Source organism: Channa argus, chromosome 15 (assembly GCF_033026475.1).
Source record: "Channa argus isolate prfri chromosome 15, Channa argus male v1.0, whole genome shotgun sequence".
In the NCBI taxonomy this organism is placed as follows: domain Eukaryota; kingdom Metazoa; phylum Chordata; class Actinopteri; order Anabantiformes; family Channidae; genus Channa; species Channa argus.
The window spans coordinates 13,065,729-13,079,709 of record NC_090211.1 but is presented as its reverse complement, the minus strand read 5'-3'; the positions used below and the strand labels follow the sequence as shown (position 1 = coordinate 13,079,709).

General features: G+C 38.9%; 1 protein-coding gene across 3 annotated transcripts in view; it reads right to left on the bottom strand.

Annotated features, from left to right (window-relative positions):
• Nucleotides 1-286: 286 nt before the first annotated feature.
• Nucleotides 287-13,981, bottom strand: part of rnf213a (ring finger protein 213a) — a 30,503-nt gene continuing 16,808 nt past the window's right edge. For all 3 annotated transcript variants that reach the window (XM_067476161.1, XM_067476162.1, XM_067476160.1), the window contains exons 29-67: nt 13,805-13,929; nt 13,465-13,581; nt 13,264-13,388; nt 13,058-13,180; nt 12,900-12,955; nt 12,575-12,728; nt 12,373-12,505; nt 12,087-12,278; nt 11,858-11,988; nt 11,596-11,753; nt 11,298-11,504; nt 10,933-11,120; nt 10,681-10,801; nt 10,444-10,544; nt 10,179-10,361; nt 9,890-10,056; nt 9,684-9,786; nt 9,466-9,580; nt 9,161-9,368; nt 8,858-9,054; nt 8,503-8,625; nt 8,299-8,409; nt 6,825-7,067; nt 6,660-6,735; nt 6,509-6,543; nt 6,302-6,402; nt 5,446-5,602; nt 5,078-5,252; nt 4,222-4,316; nt 3,663-3,914; nt 3,320-3,452; nt 2,871-2,954; nt 2,605-2,785; nt 2,228-2,429; nt 2,044-2,121; nt 1,766-1,963; nt 1,435-1,524; nt 1,146-1,324; nt 287-960 (exon numbers count right to left, since the gene is read on the bottom strand). In XM_067476161.1, coding sequence (XP_067332262.1) covers nt 792-960; nt 1,146-1,324; nt 1,435-1,524; nt 1,766-1,963; nt 2,044-2,121; nt 2,228-2,429; nt 2,605-2,785; nt 2,871-2,954; nt 3,320-3,452; nt 3,663-3,914; nt 4,222-4,316; nt 5,078-5,252; nt 5,446-5,602; nt 6,302-6,402; nt 6,509-6,543; nt 6,660-6,735; nt 6,825-7,067; nt 8,299-8,409; nt 8,503-8,625; nt 8,858-9,054; nt 9,161-9,368; nt 9,466-9,580; nt 9,684-9,786; nt 9,890-10,056; nt 10,179-10,361; nt 10,444-10,544; nt 10,681-10,801; nt 10,933-11,120; nt 11,298-11,504; nt 11,596-11,753; nt 11,858-11,988; nt 12,087-12,278; nt 12,373-12,505; nt 12,575-12,728; nt 12,900-12,955; nt 13,058-13,180; nt 13,264-13,388; nt 13,465-13,581; nt 13,805-13,929 — 5,586 coding nt within the window. In that variant the 3' untranslated portion in view covers nt 287-791. The remainder of the gene's footprint in view (nt 961-1,145; nt 1,325-1,434; nt 1,525-1,765; nt 1,964-2,043; nt 2,122-2,227; nt 2,430-2,604; nt 2,786-2,870; nt 2,955-3,319; nt 3,453-3,662; nt 3,915-4,221; nt 4,317-5,077; nt 5,253-5,445; nt 5,603-6,301; nt 6,403-6,508; nt 6,544-6,659; nt 6,736-6,824; nt 7,068-8,298; nt 8,410-8,502; nt 8,626-8,857; nt 9,055-9,160; nt 9,369-9,465; nt 9,581-9,683; nt 9,787-9,889; nt 10,057-10,178; nt 10,362-10,443; nt 10,545-10,680; nt 10,802-10,932; nt 11,121-11,297; nt 11,505-11,595; nt 11,754-11,857; nt 11,989-12,086; nt 12,279-12,372; nt 12,506-12,574; nt 12,729-12,899; nt 12,956-13,057; nt 13,181-13,263; nt 13,389-13,464; nt 13,582-13,804; nt 13,930-13,981) is intronic.

The following is a 13,981-nucleotide window of genomic DNA, read 5'->3' as shown; positions in this document are numbered from 1 at the left end:
TACACTGTCCCAACACACCAGGATAAGAGGATTTCAGGCCAAGCTGATTTCAATTATTAGTTAATTATGAAAATAATCCAGTTTGTCTTCAATGGCAGCTGAGATTAACTACAGATACCTAAATTGCCATAAACCAATCACAAACAAATTTAAGAATTGATGGTAATAATTTGCATTGATTAGGGAGCACTAAAACTATTAAGACCAGCATGTACTGCAAAAGACTCTGCCTCTGAAATATACGTTCCTATATTATTTAATAGACACACAAATGAGTTGACAAATAAACATTTTATGCTTTATTGAGAGCAGTTACCATGTAAACTTTAATGAAAATGCAATTGGTCCTATAAGTAAAGTGAATATAAAAGGTGGAAGAAAAGCACATGCAATGTACATATATGACATTGTAACATAATAGTGAGAGAAAAAAACTGATGGAAAAGAAAGTAAGAAGCTAACATGATTTAGGTCATTGTAATATTTAAGTCCCCACAATTGTTCAACATTTTACTCCTGAGTAGAAATCAGATTGTTCTCTGCCTCTTTGTGACATATTCACCTTACAAGTAAAGTGCAAGCAAGTTCACATATTTATAAAAGTGAGTTGTTAATGTAAACTACACATTCATTCTATGGCACTATGATGCTTTGTATTAATACTTTCATAAGGCACATCTCCTCTGCCTAAATATGTGTAAGAATACAACAACACTTCAATATGTTTTATATTATTTAACAATATTAGATAAAGAACGAAGAGAAGAGGGAAAAAAAATAAATGAACCCTTTCAATCTCGACTTCCTTGCCTTTGGTTACGTTCTTGCCTGAAGGCTACGATGAACTTCCAGGCTTCAACATAATGGGACAGGCGGATCTCACATGGGAAGAACTCCTCCACGTCAGAGGGAATGTCCAGGTCTTTGCGCTCCAGGTAAGACACCAGTGTTTCTTTCAAACTTTAAAAGACAAAACCGTGCATTTTAAATCAGAGAGCTGAGATTGCTAATGCAAATCAGCTTTGAATCAATTATTAAATAAATGAGGCTACTGTGGAGAACCAGCGCTGAACAAACTAAACTTCAAATTTAGTTTGTCTTTTTTAGCTTTAAGTAATAAATAAAAATTATTAAAAACATTTTACCCCCACTCAGGTCTGTAGGTTTCAGGTGCATTAGGCTTCTTAAGGACAAGAACAAGGAACTCGTGCATCTCTAACAGGAAAATGTCACCACTGCTCTTAGAGAAAAACCCAGTCAGCAGACTGTGCTCATCCTCACTGAGAGCTTGTTTGTATTTGTCTGACACCCCCAAAAATGGATCCTAAAAAAAAAAAAGAGACTAAATATTAAAATATAATAAAACAACTATTGGCAGTCAAAACACAAATACCATAATTTTCACCTTTGCATACTGATAGTATAGTGTCTTACCCTCTTTAGTCGCAGCATATTTTCTGATTTGAGTGAGGCTAGCAGCTGCCACAGAGCCACACAATGCTTTAGATTGCACATGCTCAGGGTCTGTGGTCAAAACAGGAAAAACATTAAGTTTTCTCTGATATCTAGCACATCAAAAAACCCACAGCAATTCTGGCTGTATTAATTTAAATCCTGGGTGTAAGTAAAGCACTAAGGATTGGATAACAATATCTAGCAAAGTGTTTGCATACAAGGTAAAATAAATGTTTAGCAAAAAAGGGTGCTAGTTTTTCTGTGGAAGAGAGATAATGGATGAAGTAACCAGAGGCTGAGATAGGCCGACCTTGAGAATATGTGGAGCCATCTGGTTTCCCATCTGCAGCACCTCCCCCAGGTAGCAGGACAGCTGCATGTTAGGCTCTCCCCCAGTCATGGCAAGGAAGCCAAGGGCCACTTCCAATTTGGACAAGGCCTCACACACGTCGCTGTAGGAGTGCAGCTCGCCCACCACAGTAAACAGGGTGAGAGTCTGCAAAGGCTCCTGTTGGCGCGTTGACATGCATGAGTGGACAGCTACTAAGTGATAGTGATGAACAATTCTTAGTGTATATTACAACTTACTTGCTTGACTTTTGCCTTTACATCCTTCAGGATAATCTCATAGTTGCGGTCATGTCTGTTCACTAGTGTTGGAATACCCTTTGGTAAAAAAAAATAAACAACAACACACATGAGGGACACTGTCTCTTTCCATACATTTTTAAACAAAGCCTTTGTGCTCTGCTTCTGGTTTTCATTTGCTCACATTGAGAGTGATGAGAGGTTTGCCCAGCAGGAAACGGGAAACAATCTGCTGCTGGATCTTAGGCAAATCATACTCATGAAGGGTCTCCTGGCCCCTCTCTATACTGTACTGGGTGTTAGACAGAAGCAGGGGCATCAGGTCCCTCTCCAGCTCATACCGAATCACATGCAGGTCGGTCAGATCTGCTGGGCTCACTTTGTAGCTGAGGGAAGGATAGAGAGTAAGCTTAACAAGAGTGTGTTTGTATTGTGGTCATAAAGTTTGTTTCAGCTATGACTTGGTCATTACAAACTCATATCTCTATTCCCACCTCAGTCTGTTTTCAAGTCAGCCCTGTTACAAACAAGCATGTGAAAATGTGGCATGAGCGCCCCCACCTGGTCTCCTCTCCAGTGTGTTTATCCACACAGTAGATTAGGTCATTGTGCAGAGCAATGAGATAGCTGACGAGGGCTGTAGAGCAAAGACCTGGGCCTTGTCGACGTGGTAACAGCACCTTGAAGTCACTGTTTAAATCCAGATCTCTCTGGTGGAGCTCAGCTGGAATCTTAATCTCACCTGAAGAAGAACATTTTTATCTACATTAGAATATGATGTTGGACAGGCCAGTGTTTGTGGTATGTTTTGCGTACTGTTCATTTACCGTTGGTTGCCAACGAGACTCTGAGCTGATTCCATGTTGTCAGGAAAATGTCGATGTTCTTGTTGTACCAAGCTTTCAGGGAAACTGAACACATGAAGAAATGTCATTCCAAATGTTCAATTTTAAAACAGAGACAAACTGCTGCAAGATTTGCAGTAAACTGGATAGATGGACAGTATAAGACATAGTTATTGGCTCTCGCTGTGGAAGAGATTTGGCTCTTTTAAGAATACTTATACTCAATACTCATTGTCTCCTTCCAGGTTACAACAACTCACTGTTTGGCAGGGAGGCCATTAAACTCTGTGTTGCCAGCTATTATACTATGACAATTCCAGGAAAGAAGTACAGTAATTAGGGGTTGCAGGAAACTTTGTGTGTCTTGTGTAGGTGAGTCATACAACTGAAAAAGCCCAAGAACAACTGGGGTACACTGTGAGTTTCAATACCTGCTTTCTGACTGTTAAGAAATTCATCAATAGTGTCACAAGTCAGCTCTGAATTGTTTTGAAACTTCTTGACCAGATCCCTCTGGAGTGTGAGGATGTCAGGAAGGTGCTTTACCAGCCGGAGCTCTGCTTCCTAAATAAATCAATAAATACATGAAATCAGCAATACACTTCAGAAATGCTTTACCAGCTCAAAAAGACATGTGAAAAAAGAAAATTAACAAAATGAATAATTTCTTAATGGATTGTTTTGTATAAATGAACATGGCCCCTCTACCCTTTCTACCCTTATACTTCTTTTGAATCATATGCTGAAAAGTGCACTTGGTCACGGTTCTCTTACCCTATGCAAAAATCTCCAGAGTACAGGAAGTTTGTCTTTGCCATCATTCTGTTCTACAATGTGGGTGAGACTCAGCAAACACACTTCCTCTCTGCAGCTCCACATGGCAGAACCGTGGATGAGAGAATTTTGGGGAAGTGAGGCCAACAAGAGGCGGGGATTGCCAAATATGAGCGTCATGATTGGGCTAGCAGAGATGCGCGAGTCATTCTGGATGTATGTGTTAACTTCCTTAAGACATCTGTCCAAATGCTGTGGAGGAGACGATGACAGAAGATGGTAAATGTCAGAACTCAAATACCACTTTTCTAGCTTATCAGTATGTAAAGCACTTTTTACTGCTTCTCATTCACCCATTCACACACACCCACTCTCACACGGACACCTGTGTCAGCTGAGCACCAGTAGCAACTTGGGGTTCAGTTTCTTGCCCAAAGACACTTCTGCATATGACAGGAGAAGCCATACACCAATCCCCCGAAACTCGCCATTGGTAAATGCGTGCTCTGATTAGTTCCTGAAAAATTAATTCTGTGCTTTATAAAACAAAAACTTCTACCTTGAGCTGAGGTGTGATGATGGCATTGCTCACATCCATCTCCCATGCATTTCTAGCCTCTTTGGTGGAGAGCTGATTGTCATTTGGAACAGGCCCTAAAACAAGAGAAAATCAAATAGTGGAAGGTAATCTAGTAAATCTAGATATTCGCATATAAGTTACACAGTCTTACTTTAGAAAATCAAACTGTGCAATTAAAATAAAAAATGTAAAATACAATATTATTGATCCCCACAGGAAATTGTTGTTGGACGGTTAGTCAAGGACACTGAACTATGGCTGTAAGGAAAAAAGAATTAAACTTCTAACATTGGGGTTCATGGACAACTGTTCTACCAAATGAATTACGGTCCCCATTTCCTCTAGGAACAATTGCAAAGCTAAAAAGGTGAAATAAGTATACCTGGCTTTAAATGTAATTTAAATGTAACTTCTTTTTTGTTTTTTTTACTGGAATGAACTAAATAAAGACTTGAAATTGTACCCCGCCTCTCACCCTATAAGGTCTGGGACAGGCTCCAGCCCCCCCATGACCCTAAACAGGCTAAGCAGTTACAGATAATGGATGGATGCATGGATGGTTGAACTAAAACTACACATTATATCATTAATAAATAAACACCTTCATAACATGTACAGTAGCACTTAAATAGTCCAGACACCAGAGGGCACAATTTCTCTTTTCTCCTTTTTTTCCCCCCTGCTAGTTACAGTCAGTAAAAAATATATAATAAGAGAAAGGTAATGGTTTTAGAGGAATCTAATCAGCAATGAAATCAGAATAAATACACCTTATTTCATTATGTATAATAGTTTGAAGTGATTGTGGCTATAGCTGTATTAAGTTATTCCTTACATTGTAGTTGCTGATCAGGTTCCAGGAGGCTGCTGATGAGCAGATGAACAGTGCTGACTGTGTCATCTGTCCCCTTGCCCAGAGATCTGATTAGATGTTGCAAGTCCTTTAGCAGATGCTCAAGTAGAAATACTCCTGGATCGTGGACTGGAGGCTTGATAATGGCATGGATATTCTACAAACACAATAATAACTGCTCAGTTATTGGAAACAGCAGGACTGGAACAAGTGCTGGAATTAAAAATGTTAGCATTGTGCAAACTTTAAAGGAGCATTTTTTGTTTGTTTGTTTCCTAAAACTCCACATTTAAACACACAAGAATATTTTGTAGGAAAAATGTTTTCCCATTAGCTTCTGTCCAAGCTACCTGTGGATGGCTGCAGGCACCAATTAACATAGCCATGTGAGTGAGCATGCGGACAATAGTGAAGGAAACAGGGGACATGCTCTTTGTATCTAACATGTCTGGATTGTCCCTGCGACGGGGGTCACCAAGAATATGGCCTCTCTGAGTGCGGTCACCCCTGTCGGAAGATAATGCAAAAATAAGTTGAAATTAAGTGAAAAAATCCATAACTGTTTTCAATATTAACACTTTCGGTAACGCTTTAGATCACAGCTTGCGACTTACAGGGTAAGTACAGCGAACTTACTTTGTACTTATTAGTAAGTGTGGTGTAGCTCCACATTGGGGAATAACAGGGTAACAAGATAAGAATAAGAAAAATCTCTACAGTGTAAGTATTGTGTAGTTAAAGGGGATTTAAATAATTACATGGTATGTGCGAATACTTACGGTATAACTACTGTGTCTCTACAGACAAGAAGAGGGTTACGTTTTGGGTACATCAAATATGGGCTGTAATTTAAAGTGGAGCCTCTTACCCTCTTCTTAAATATACCATAGTTACACTGTATGTATTTGCACGTATCATGTTATATATAATAATAGTAATATTTAATAATATTAAGTATTCCTTATCTACAAAATACTTACACTGTTGGTATTTTTCTTATTCTGATCTTGTTATCCTTTTATTCCCCGAAGTTTGCGTATTGTTAACAAGTAACAACAAATATATTTCCATAGGTACTGTGGAGGTACACCGTAGTTACTAATAAGTGCATCGTGAGTTCGCTGTACTTACCCTGTAAGCAGCAGGCTGTAATCTTACCAAATTACCAAATTTCATTTCTGATTGGTCAACACATAGGTAACGTACTGCAATTGAACAACATGAAATCCAAGTACTGGGCGATGATTGTTTCCTCCAATCTCAGCACCACAGTCTAAACAGTGACTTCTTTCCATAGGCTGGCCGCACTGCACCAAAGGAAGAGGACAGAAGAAAAACTCTTAAATATATGAAAAAGAATACTATATAGAGAGACTTAAAAACTTATGGCAAGTCAAACTTAATATAATGTACCTCTCCAATTGTGCAGGGGTGACCATTTGGACAATCTATGGTAAAAGTAAATCAAAAATGACTATCCAATTGGCATCTGTATAAAATCTTCAATTGCAATTATTTCACATGTGTGAATATAGTTATTTTAAATTATTTATTATTTACTTACTGTACCACTGGAGTGGTCCCAGAGCTTGTTGTGCAACTACTAACATGTCCTCTGGCATTGTGGGTAAGAAGGCTGCCTGCAGCAACAGACAAGGACACTCAATTCACTTCACCAAGGAATAGACATCGCACTGACCTAACTGAAAACATGTGATATTATACATACCTGCATGTTGGCTGGTGCCATTGCAAGATGCTGCAGGGGAGTTAATATCCCCTGTTTCTCACAGAGCAGGACAGCAGCCAGGTGGATAGTTAATTCCACCAACACATACTTGGCACTAGAAGCCCCAGGTTGAAGAGCCATTGGTCCAAGATGGTTAGTCACAAGATTCTGAGCAAAGGCTTTTACCTCTTGGCTGCCAAGGAATTTGGAGGTCTGAATGTAGGACTTCAGGGCTTCCAATTGCTGTTGGTACAAACATATACAATATACGTACATATACTGTACAGTGACTGTATGGTATAAAATTTAAGTAATCCGTTTTATATGTTGTATGGGGGAATGGATTATGTAGATTGACTCCACATGAGAAATGACAGTAATAGTAGCTTAAAGCCTAATCGTCTTTAAAAAACAAACTCCTTTGTGTACAGTGTGCCTACTGAATGCAATAAAGACCATAGCTGCTGGCCAATGCAGATTGTGTGAGATTTATTGTAAAAAATAAGTGCTCATTATTGTAAGAAAAACACAATTCATGTCATACAGATGTAGCCGTTCAAAGTGTCTGTCTCTGCCGCGTGAGTTCGTCAGTCTTACGGCGATTGCTTCTCTCTTGTCCCGTGAGATGGCAAGTGATGACAGCATATTGTCTGTAGGTGCCGCTCAGCATATACTCAGAGGTACAGCTCCCCGGAGCATGCGCACATCATAGTACATACCACAATGTAACGTACCAATAGTACTGTATTTGTACACCAACGACGTACTGGAGTAGAAATATATCCAATATTATTTAAGAGGCATGAGAACATGAACCTTTCCCAAACATAAAGTTTAATGGAACCTAAATATGTTGTAGGTAATAATTAAAATAATTACGGAATTATAATTAGACATAACGGATGCTTTCAGTGTTTATATGGGAGAGTTAGGACTATGTGCACTTTACTGTTTTATTTTCAAAGCCTCTTCCCCTGAAGGAAGACTTAGGTTATATGCGGTGTTGTATCACTGTATCACTATTTATATGATCCTATCAATCTAACGATGTTCAGTTTACTTCATATGCTGCATTTTTAATTCCCAAGTAAAAACTGGTTTTGCCTGGGAATTACTGTAGCCTGCTGGTGTTTTTTCTTTATCTTCATCAGGCCAAACTTCTTTGTGACACCTTGAAGTGTGCTATAATCCAAATATCAAATGTTCCCTTCAAAATGATTTTGCAGTTTAGTTGCTCGTGATTTTTTTAGGAGACAGGGTGACTGAACATGTCTGGAAAAATAATGTAATCTCATCACGACCCATGTTTAAGAGGTAGAGACACACTGCACACAAAAACTATGACACTTTCAGGGGCTACATCTATACCAGAGTTTCCTTTATAAAAACAAAAAAGTTGTCATTTGCAAACACAAGTGCAAATATGTGTAAATAAATGTAACAGATGAGCAGCTCATATGATCATATGATCTACCTGAGGTTTAGGATGGAAGTTTGCATTGGTTTCTCTGTAGAGAGTGGTGACTTCTCTGCACAGTGCCAACAGAAGGAAAACTGTTGTCCTCTGTGGTGAGCATCTGCATGTCTAAGAAAACATGCAAAAGTACAACAAGATATTAATGTAAAGGTGACAAAGGTGAGTCTCTCTACTTTTGTTAGTGGCAAAAACATTACGTACTTTACAAGCCTCGTCCAGTCCCTCTACTTTGCCTTTCATAACCACATTTGCAACAGCATTTCGGATGGTCTGGTAGTCCTCCCCACACACAAGATACTGGTCTATTGGGGTAGCTTCTTCAGCCTGGGCAAAATGAAAATGTAACCATAATATTTAATTTATCTTTGCATAACATTAACAAAATTTGTTAACCAACATTGAAAATAATATATTATTTATCTCTGTAAAGAGTTTTTGAGTGTCTTGAAAGTGCTTTAGAAATAAAATGTATATATTATTATATATATTATATAATGGATTATTAGTAGTAGTAGTAGTAGTAGTAGTAGTAATATCACATAGAGGACAACAGAACCTTTTGCAGAATTTCTTCGGGGAAGAGCCAGAGCATTGTTTCCACTTTGAGGAGTTTCAAAGCAAACTCCACTCCATGCTGGCTGCTGATCTTACGAATCAAATAGACACGATACCAATCATTTCCACTGTGCTTACACAAGTTCACTACGCTGGTGAGGAAGGGTGTGGTTTCATTTTGACCATCTTCTTGAGACTCTAGTTGAGTATTAAAATCAAAGAAGGCAACACACTGTAAATATTCTGACACATAAAAAGTGCATGTGAGACACCAAAACATTTTTTTTTTTTTTAAGTTTCAGACCATTGGCTTCCAGTCTATCCACAATGAGGGTAGCAGCCACATCCAGATCCATACGCACTCTAGCCACCTGCTGCAGGTATTCTACAGTGGCTTTTTCAGCAGATTCACCATGTGATTGCAAGTGGTCAATCAAGAAGGTACTTTCATCTTGCAGCCACTTTTGCCGGTCTGCATTAGACCTGAAATGTAACCTCTCAAACATTGAATCCTAGAGAAATTAAAAGGCAAAGGAAAGTTAATTCACAAAGTGAAAACAAGCTGTAACAAACAGCAATCCACATTAAATTTGGGTGATTTATTTGTACCTCCAGGCAGTTAATGTACAAGCAGTAGAGTTCAGTTTTGTCTGTTTGCTCCAAGACGTTGCTCCGCTCAACTGCCATCAGATGCTGTTGCAGGTAATGTTTAACTTCATCAAAGCTTCAAAAGGAGTGCAATTAATTCAAAGTGACAATCACGACTCAGAACTTGAGATAAAGATATATAGACAGACCTTAAGCAAAGTGTAAATGTGGCATCTCACCTGTATTTTAGCAGGAGTTTTAGCACTACTGACCGAACCACTGGATTTTTATCCACAGAGTCATCAAATGGAGAGAGCACCTTTGTCAGAATTTGCCGATTACCTAGCAAAAAAACAAACAGGCTAATCAGCACCAACAAAATGTGCATGAACAGGACACGACACGTATATGCCAGTCAGATAATTCCGAAGGGTGCCTGTTCTACCTCTTAGAATGGTAGTAGGGTTGATCTCCACCATTAGAAAGGACAACAAATGACAAATGACAGCTGAACAGGGCGGTGAGTTGTCCTTGAAGCACACAGTAGACACCAGGTCTATGAAGAAAGCATTGCACTGCTTCCTGAACTGAACATGCTGGTTGATGCGAATCCTACACAAAGAAACACAGGTAATGTGTAAGATTCCCATACTAGGAGATAACGGGATAGTATCAAGCGATTGATGGCGCAAAATTGGTTTCTGTTCTTTTCTATTCCACATGCATTTACTAACCTTATGGCATGAGAGGGTACCATAGCAAAGTCATCACTAACTGGCTGCATGCAGAGGGGACAGTACATCTGACCAGGGATCAGCCACTGTTTGATACAGTCCACGCAGAAGATGTGTTCACATGGCAGGCAGAGTGGATTCTGGGGGTCTCTTATACAAACTGGACACTGTGCAAAACTAAATCTGGATAAAACATAACAACAGGTGAAGCCCAATGATGGAGAAGATTCAGAAAAATATAAAAGTAAAAAAAAATTGTTTTTACCTTAAGATGCACTGGACAGCTGCTTCTTTCAAGGATTTAAGCAAAACAATAACTGCCTCGAATGACTGCTGAGTTTTGAGGTCTGAATAGTTTTCCAGAATCTTGATGGGAGAGCAGAGGAAATGTATTTTGTTATACGTGGAAGAATGATACTGAATGCAATTTTGTTGTAATTCACTGAATTCATTTCGTGAAAATCATGAAAGTTTCGTTAAAGTTCAGAGAACTCCGACCAACCTGACCAAGTCTCTTAGTATGCTCCAAAACAAGAGGTGTCAGCTTCTTCTCCACTGCCTCGATGCCCAACAACATGTGCTCCACAAACAGAGACAGAGAAAATATCCGGTTCCACCCCGCTCTAACAAAGAAACATGACAATATAACCAACACATTCCAGCTACACCATTTAAAGATTGCTTTAAAAATGCAGGCGCAGCACTACTAAGACAATTTGGAAAATATGGAAATAATTTAGGAAGGTTTACTAACTGGACTCTACAGACAAGTGCCTTGGTCCGCTCTCCATAATGTCTCATGCTGTCCTCTGAACAGATCAACTCAATGGGAACCTGAAGTTTTTTAACCTGCCTGAGCCAGGTCTGTCTTTGATCATCTGTTTCCAGAACTCTAGGCTCTAGGTACTCCACACATGCAAAAGCAGCATACACATCAAGTACCTTTGGCAAAGAAGGATATGACTACATATTACACCAAGGGCAATGTGAACAATATTAAAGATTACCAATCATAATTAAATCTTAAAGGCAGTTTCATGCATGGGTAATTTAAAAAGCTAAACAATGTGAAAAAGACAAGCTTTGCTTAAAATACTAAAATAGTGTTTGGAGTCTCACCAGTTCATCAGAGCCACTGCCATGAAGTTTCCGCAAAAGGTCCTGGATCACCTGGGGCTCAATGCAGATCATTCTGGAGAGATTCTGCAGTCGGTTTTTGAACATGTGATAAGCGGCATGGACCAATGGAAGAGATGCCACTGTTTCAGTTTCACGGAACTGCAATCGCAGTTCATTGACACAACAATTCAATGCACCACACAGAAGCTAGAAATGCAGAAAAAGTATGTTAGTGCACACACTATAACACAGATGTAACCATGAAATATAAGGCTTTTAAGACTTATAGCAAAACAACCTCCAGAGCTTCTTGACAAGTCACATTCATTGTCATAGAGATGAAATCCTGAAGGTAGCGTTGAAAAAACTCTGTCTGCATCTCCGGATCTGATTTTGCAATGTATCGTCCCAATGGTGTCTTCCAAAAGAACTTTTCAAGCTCTTGTTGAGTTTGACCTAACACAAGTATAGATTCACTGTTAAAGCAAACACATCATACTAGAACTAGCAACATGTTAATTTTGCAGCACATTGGATAATATCTGATAACAGCCCATTACCTTCATGCTGAAGCGCATGAACCCATAGTTCCTCCAGGTAGTCTTTGATCCTCCAACTGAAAGGCATACTGCAGCTCATGATCTTGTCTTGGGAAATGTAGTTCTGTACAAGGATCGTTGTTGTCTCAGAGCTATGAACACAGAAGGATGCAAGTCAACACCATGGTACCTATATTATTTTTAGGACTTTGGTATCCTTTATGCAAACTGTGATATTGCCAGAACTTACTTGTGGTTTAGTGGCACTTGTGGGATTTCCAGTAGTTTATCATTGCTAAAGATATCAAGCCACAGCCTCTTAACAGATTCACCACACTTTGTGTCTAGCAGGATGTCCATGTTTTGGTCACGATCAATGACGGAAACCAGTTGCGCCAAGAGGGGAAAAACCACAGCCTGAACACGTTTCCATAATGTATTCCTGTCATGGACCCAAAAAAGGTCAAAGTTAAAAAAAAAAAAAAAAAAGATATAAATGAAATTATGATTTTGAATTGTGCAGCTAAGGCGCTCACCTGAAGGTGCCTCCTTCTTGCAAGGCATCAATGTTTGAAGCCTCCTTAGTGACCCAGTTGCTTTTGAAGGTATTACCATCATGAGTAGCAAGCAATGAATGAAGATGCCTCTTCACAGTTTGCAGAAATTCACCTAACAATCATTAGACAACATGTTGAATACTGCAAATGCTTTAACAGAAAAAAAAAAAAAGTACTGTACCTTTAATTTCATCACTGTCGCTGAAGAGGGTCAGCAAGAGCTCGACTCTCTGAGTGCTGCGAAGGCCACTTTCCACCTGGTCCCTCAGCATGCCTACTGCACTATGCACACAGCTCTGCAGAAGTGCTGTTGTGTCGAGAACATTAACCCGGTCCTGTAGGAGAAGGACATTCATGGCAGAAAACGTTGAATGTAGCCAATAATATGATGACATGTCACTATTACATTACTAAGTACATTGTTGTGATAAAAAAAAAAATTAAATAATCAAGGTTTGGTTTTCTCACAATAGAAAATGGCTGAAATACATGTTGACTGTACTTACATTTTCCTCTGCTTCCTCCTGGTCATTCTCAGTATACATTTCATCCAACTCCATATCTATACAAATTTTTGTAATTTAAGGTCACAATAGACTCTAATATGATAAAACAATATACAAAATCTAAATGATTTTCTGTTAAGCACTCATCATCCTCTTACATTCAGGCTGATTTGTCTTTGTTTCAAACATTTGACTGATTGTCATGGTTTGCAAGGCTTTAATGTCAGAAACAATGTCTCTTGATTGTCTGAGGTCATCAATGTGAACAGATCTCCAGGGGCCTGTGAATATCAACAGGATATAGATTATTGATATTAAATTTGTTCAGATTAAATTTCATAATCATAGGTTGTAATACCCTTACCTCCATGAAAGCCAACATAGGAAGTCCCTCCTTCCATTCTCGGCAGTCTTGTGATAAAGTAGACGAACACCTTGCATCCCATGTTCTCCTGAGTTATCTTGTTGATTTCATTTATGGACGAATACCTAAAAACGAAGAGCAAAAGTCAGTAAGGCAAAACAAAGTAGTGCTTACTCACCAGAGAGGAAATCCTGGACTTACTTTGCAGATGCAATAAGATTGGAACTATGAGAGACTTCATCAAAATCACACTGAATGATGAGGATCTTGCTGCAGATTCCAGCGTTACTGCTCTTCATTTCAGATGTAAGGAAGTTCCTACAAGAAAACATGGAGTTGAAATTTAGATGGAGCTCATAAATTAAGATTGGAGAAGTTAAACATTGTTACTCATAACTGTTTTGTTTTCCTTTTAAACATGCCAGAATTCACTGGTAAATAATTTTCATTGTTTTTGTTGTTTGACAATAGCCAGGTTGAGGTTAATGACCTGTGACTCATACGAGTGTAAATTGATGCATTCCCCAGTATTTTAACAAACCTGATCTTCTTCAGATATGAATGTTCTGTGTCAAACTGCTGGAGTGAGAGAAGCTCAACACAGTGCAATATTTGCTCTAGTGGTTCCAAATCAGATGCTGTCAAGAGTCTGGAGAAAGTTGTCACCTATAATTAAAAATTACAATCAGTACGGCTTTATTAATATTTACATTTGCGA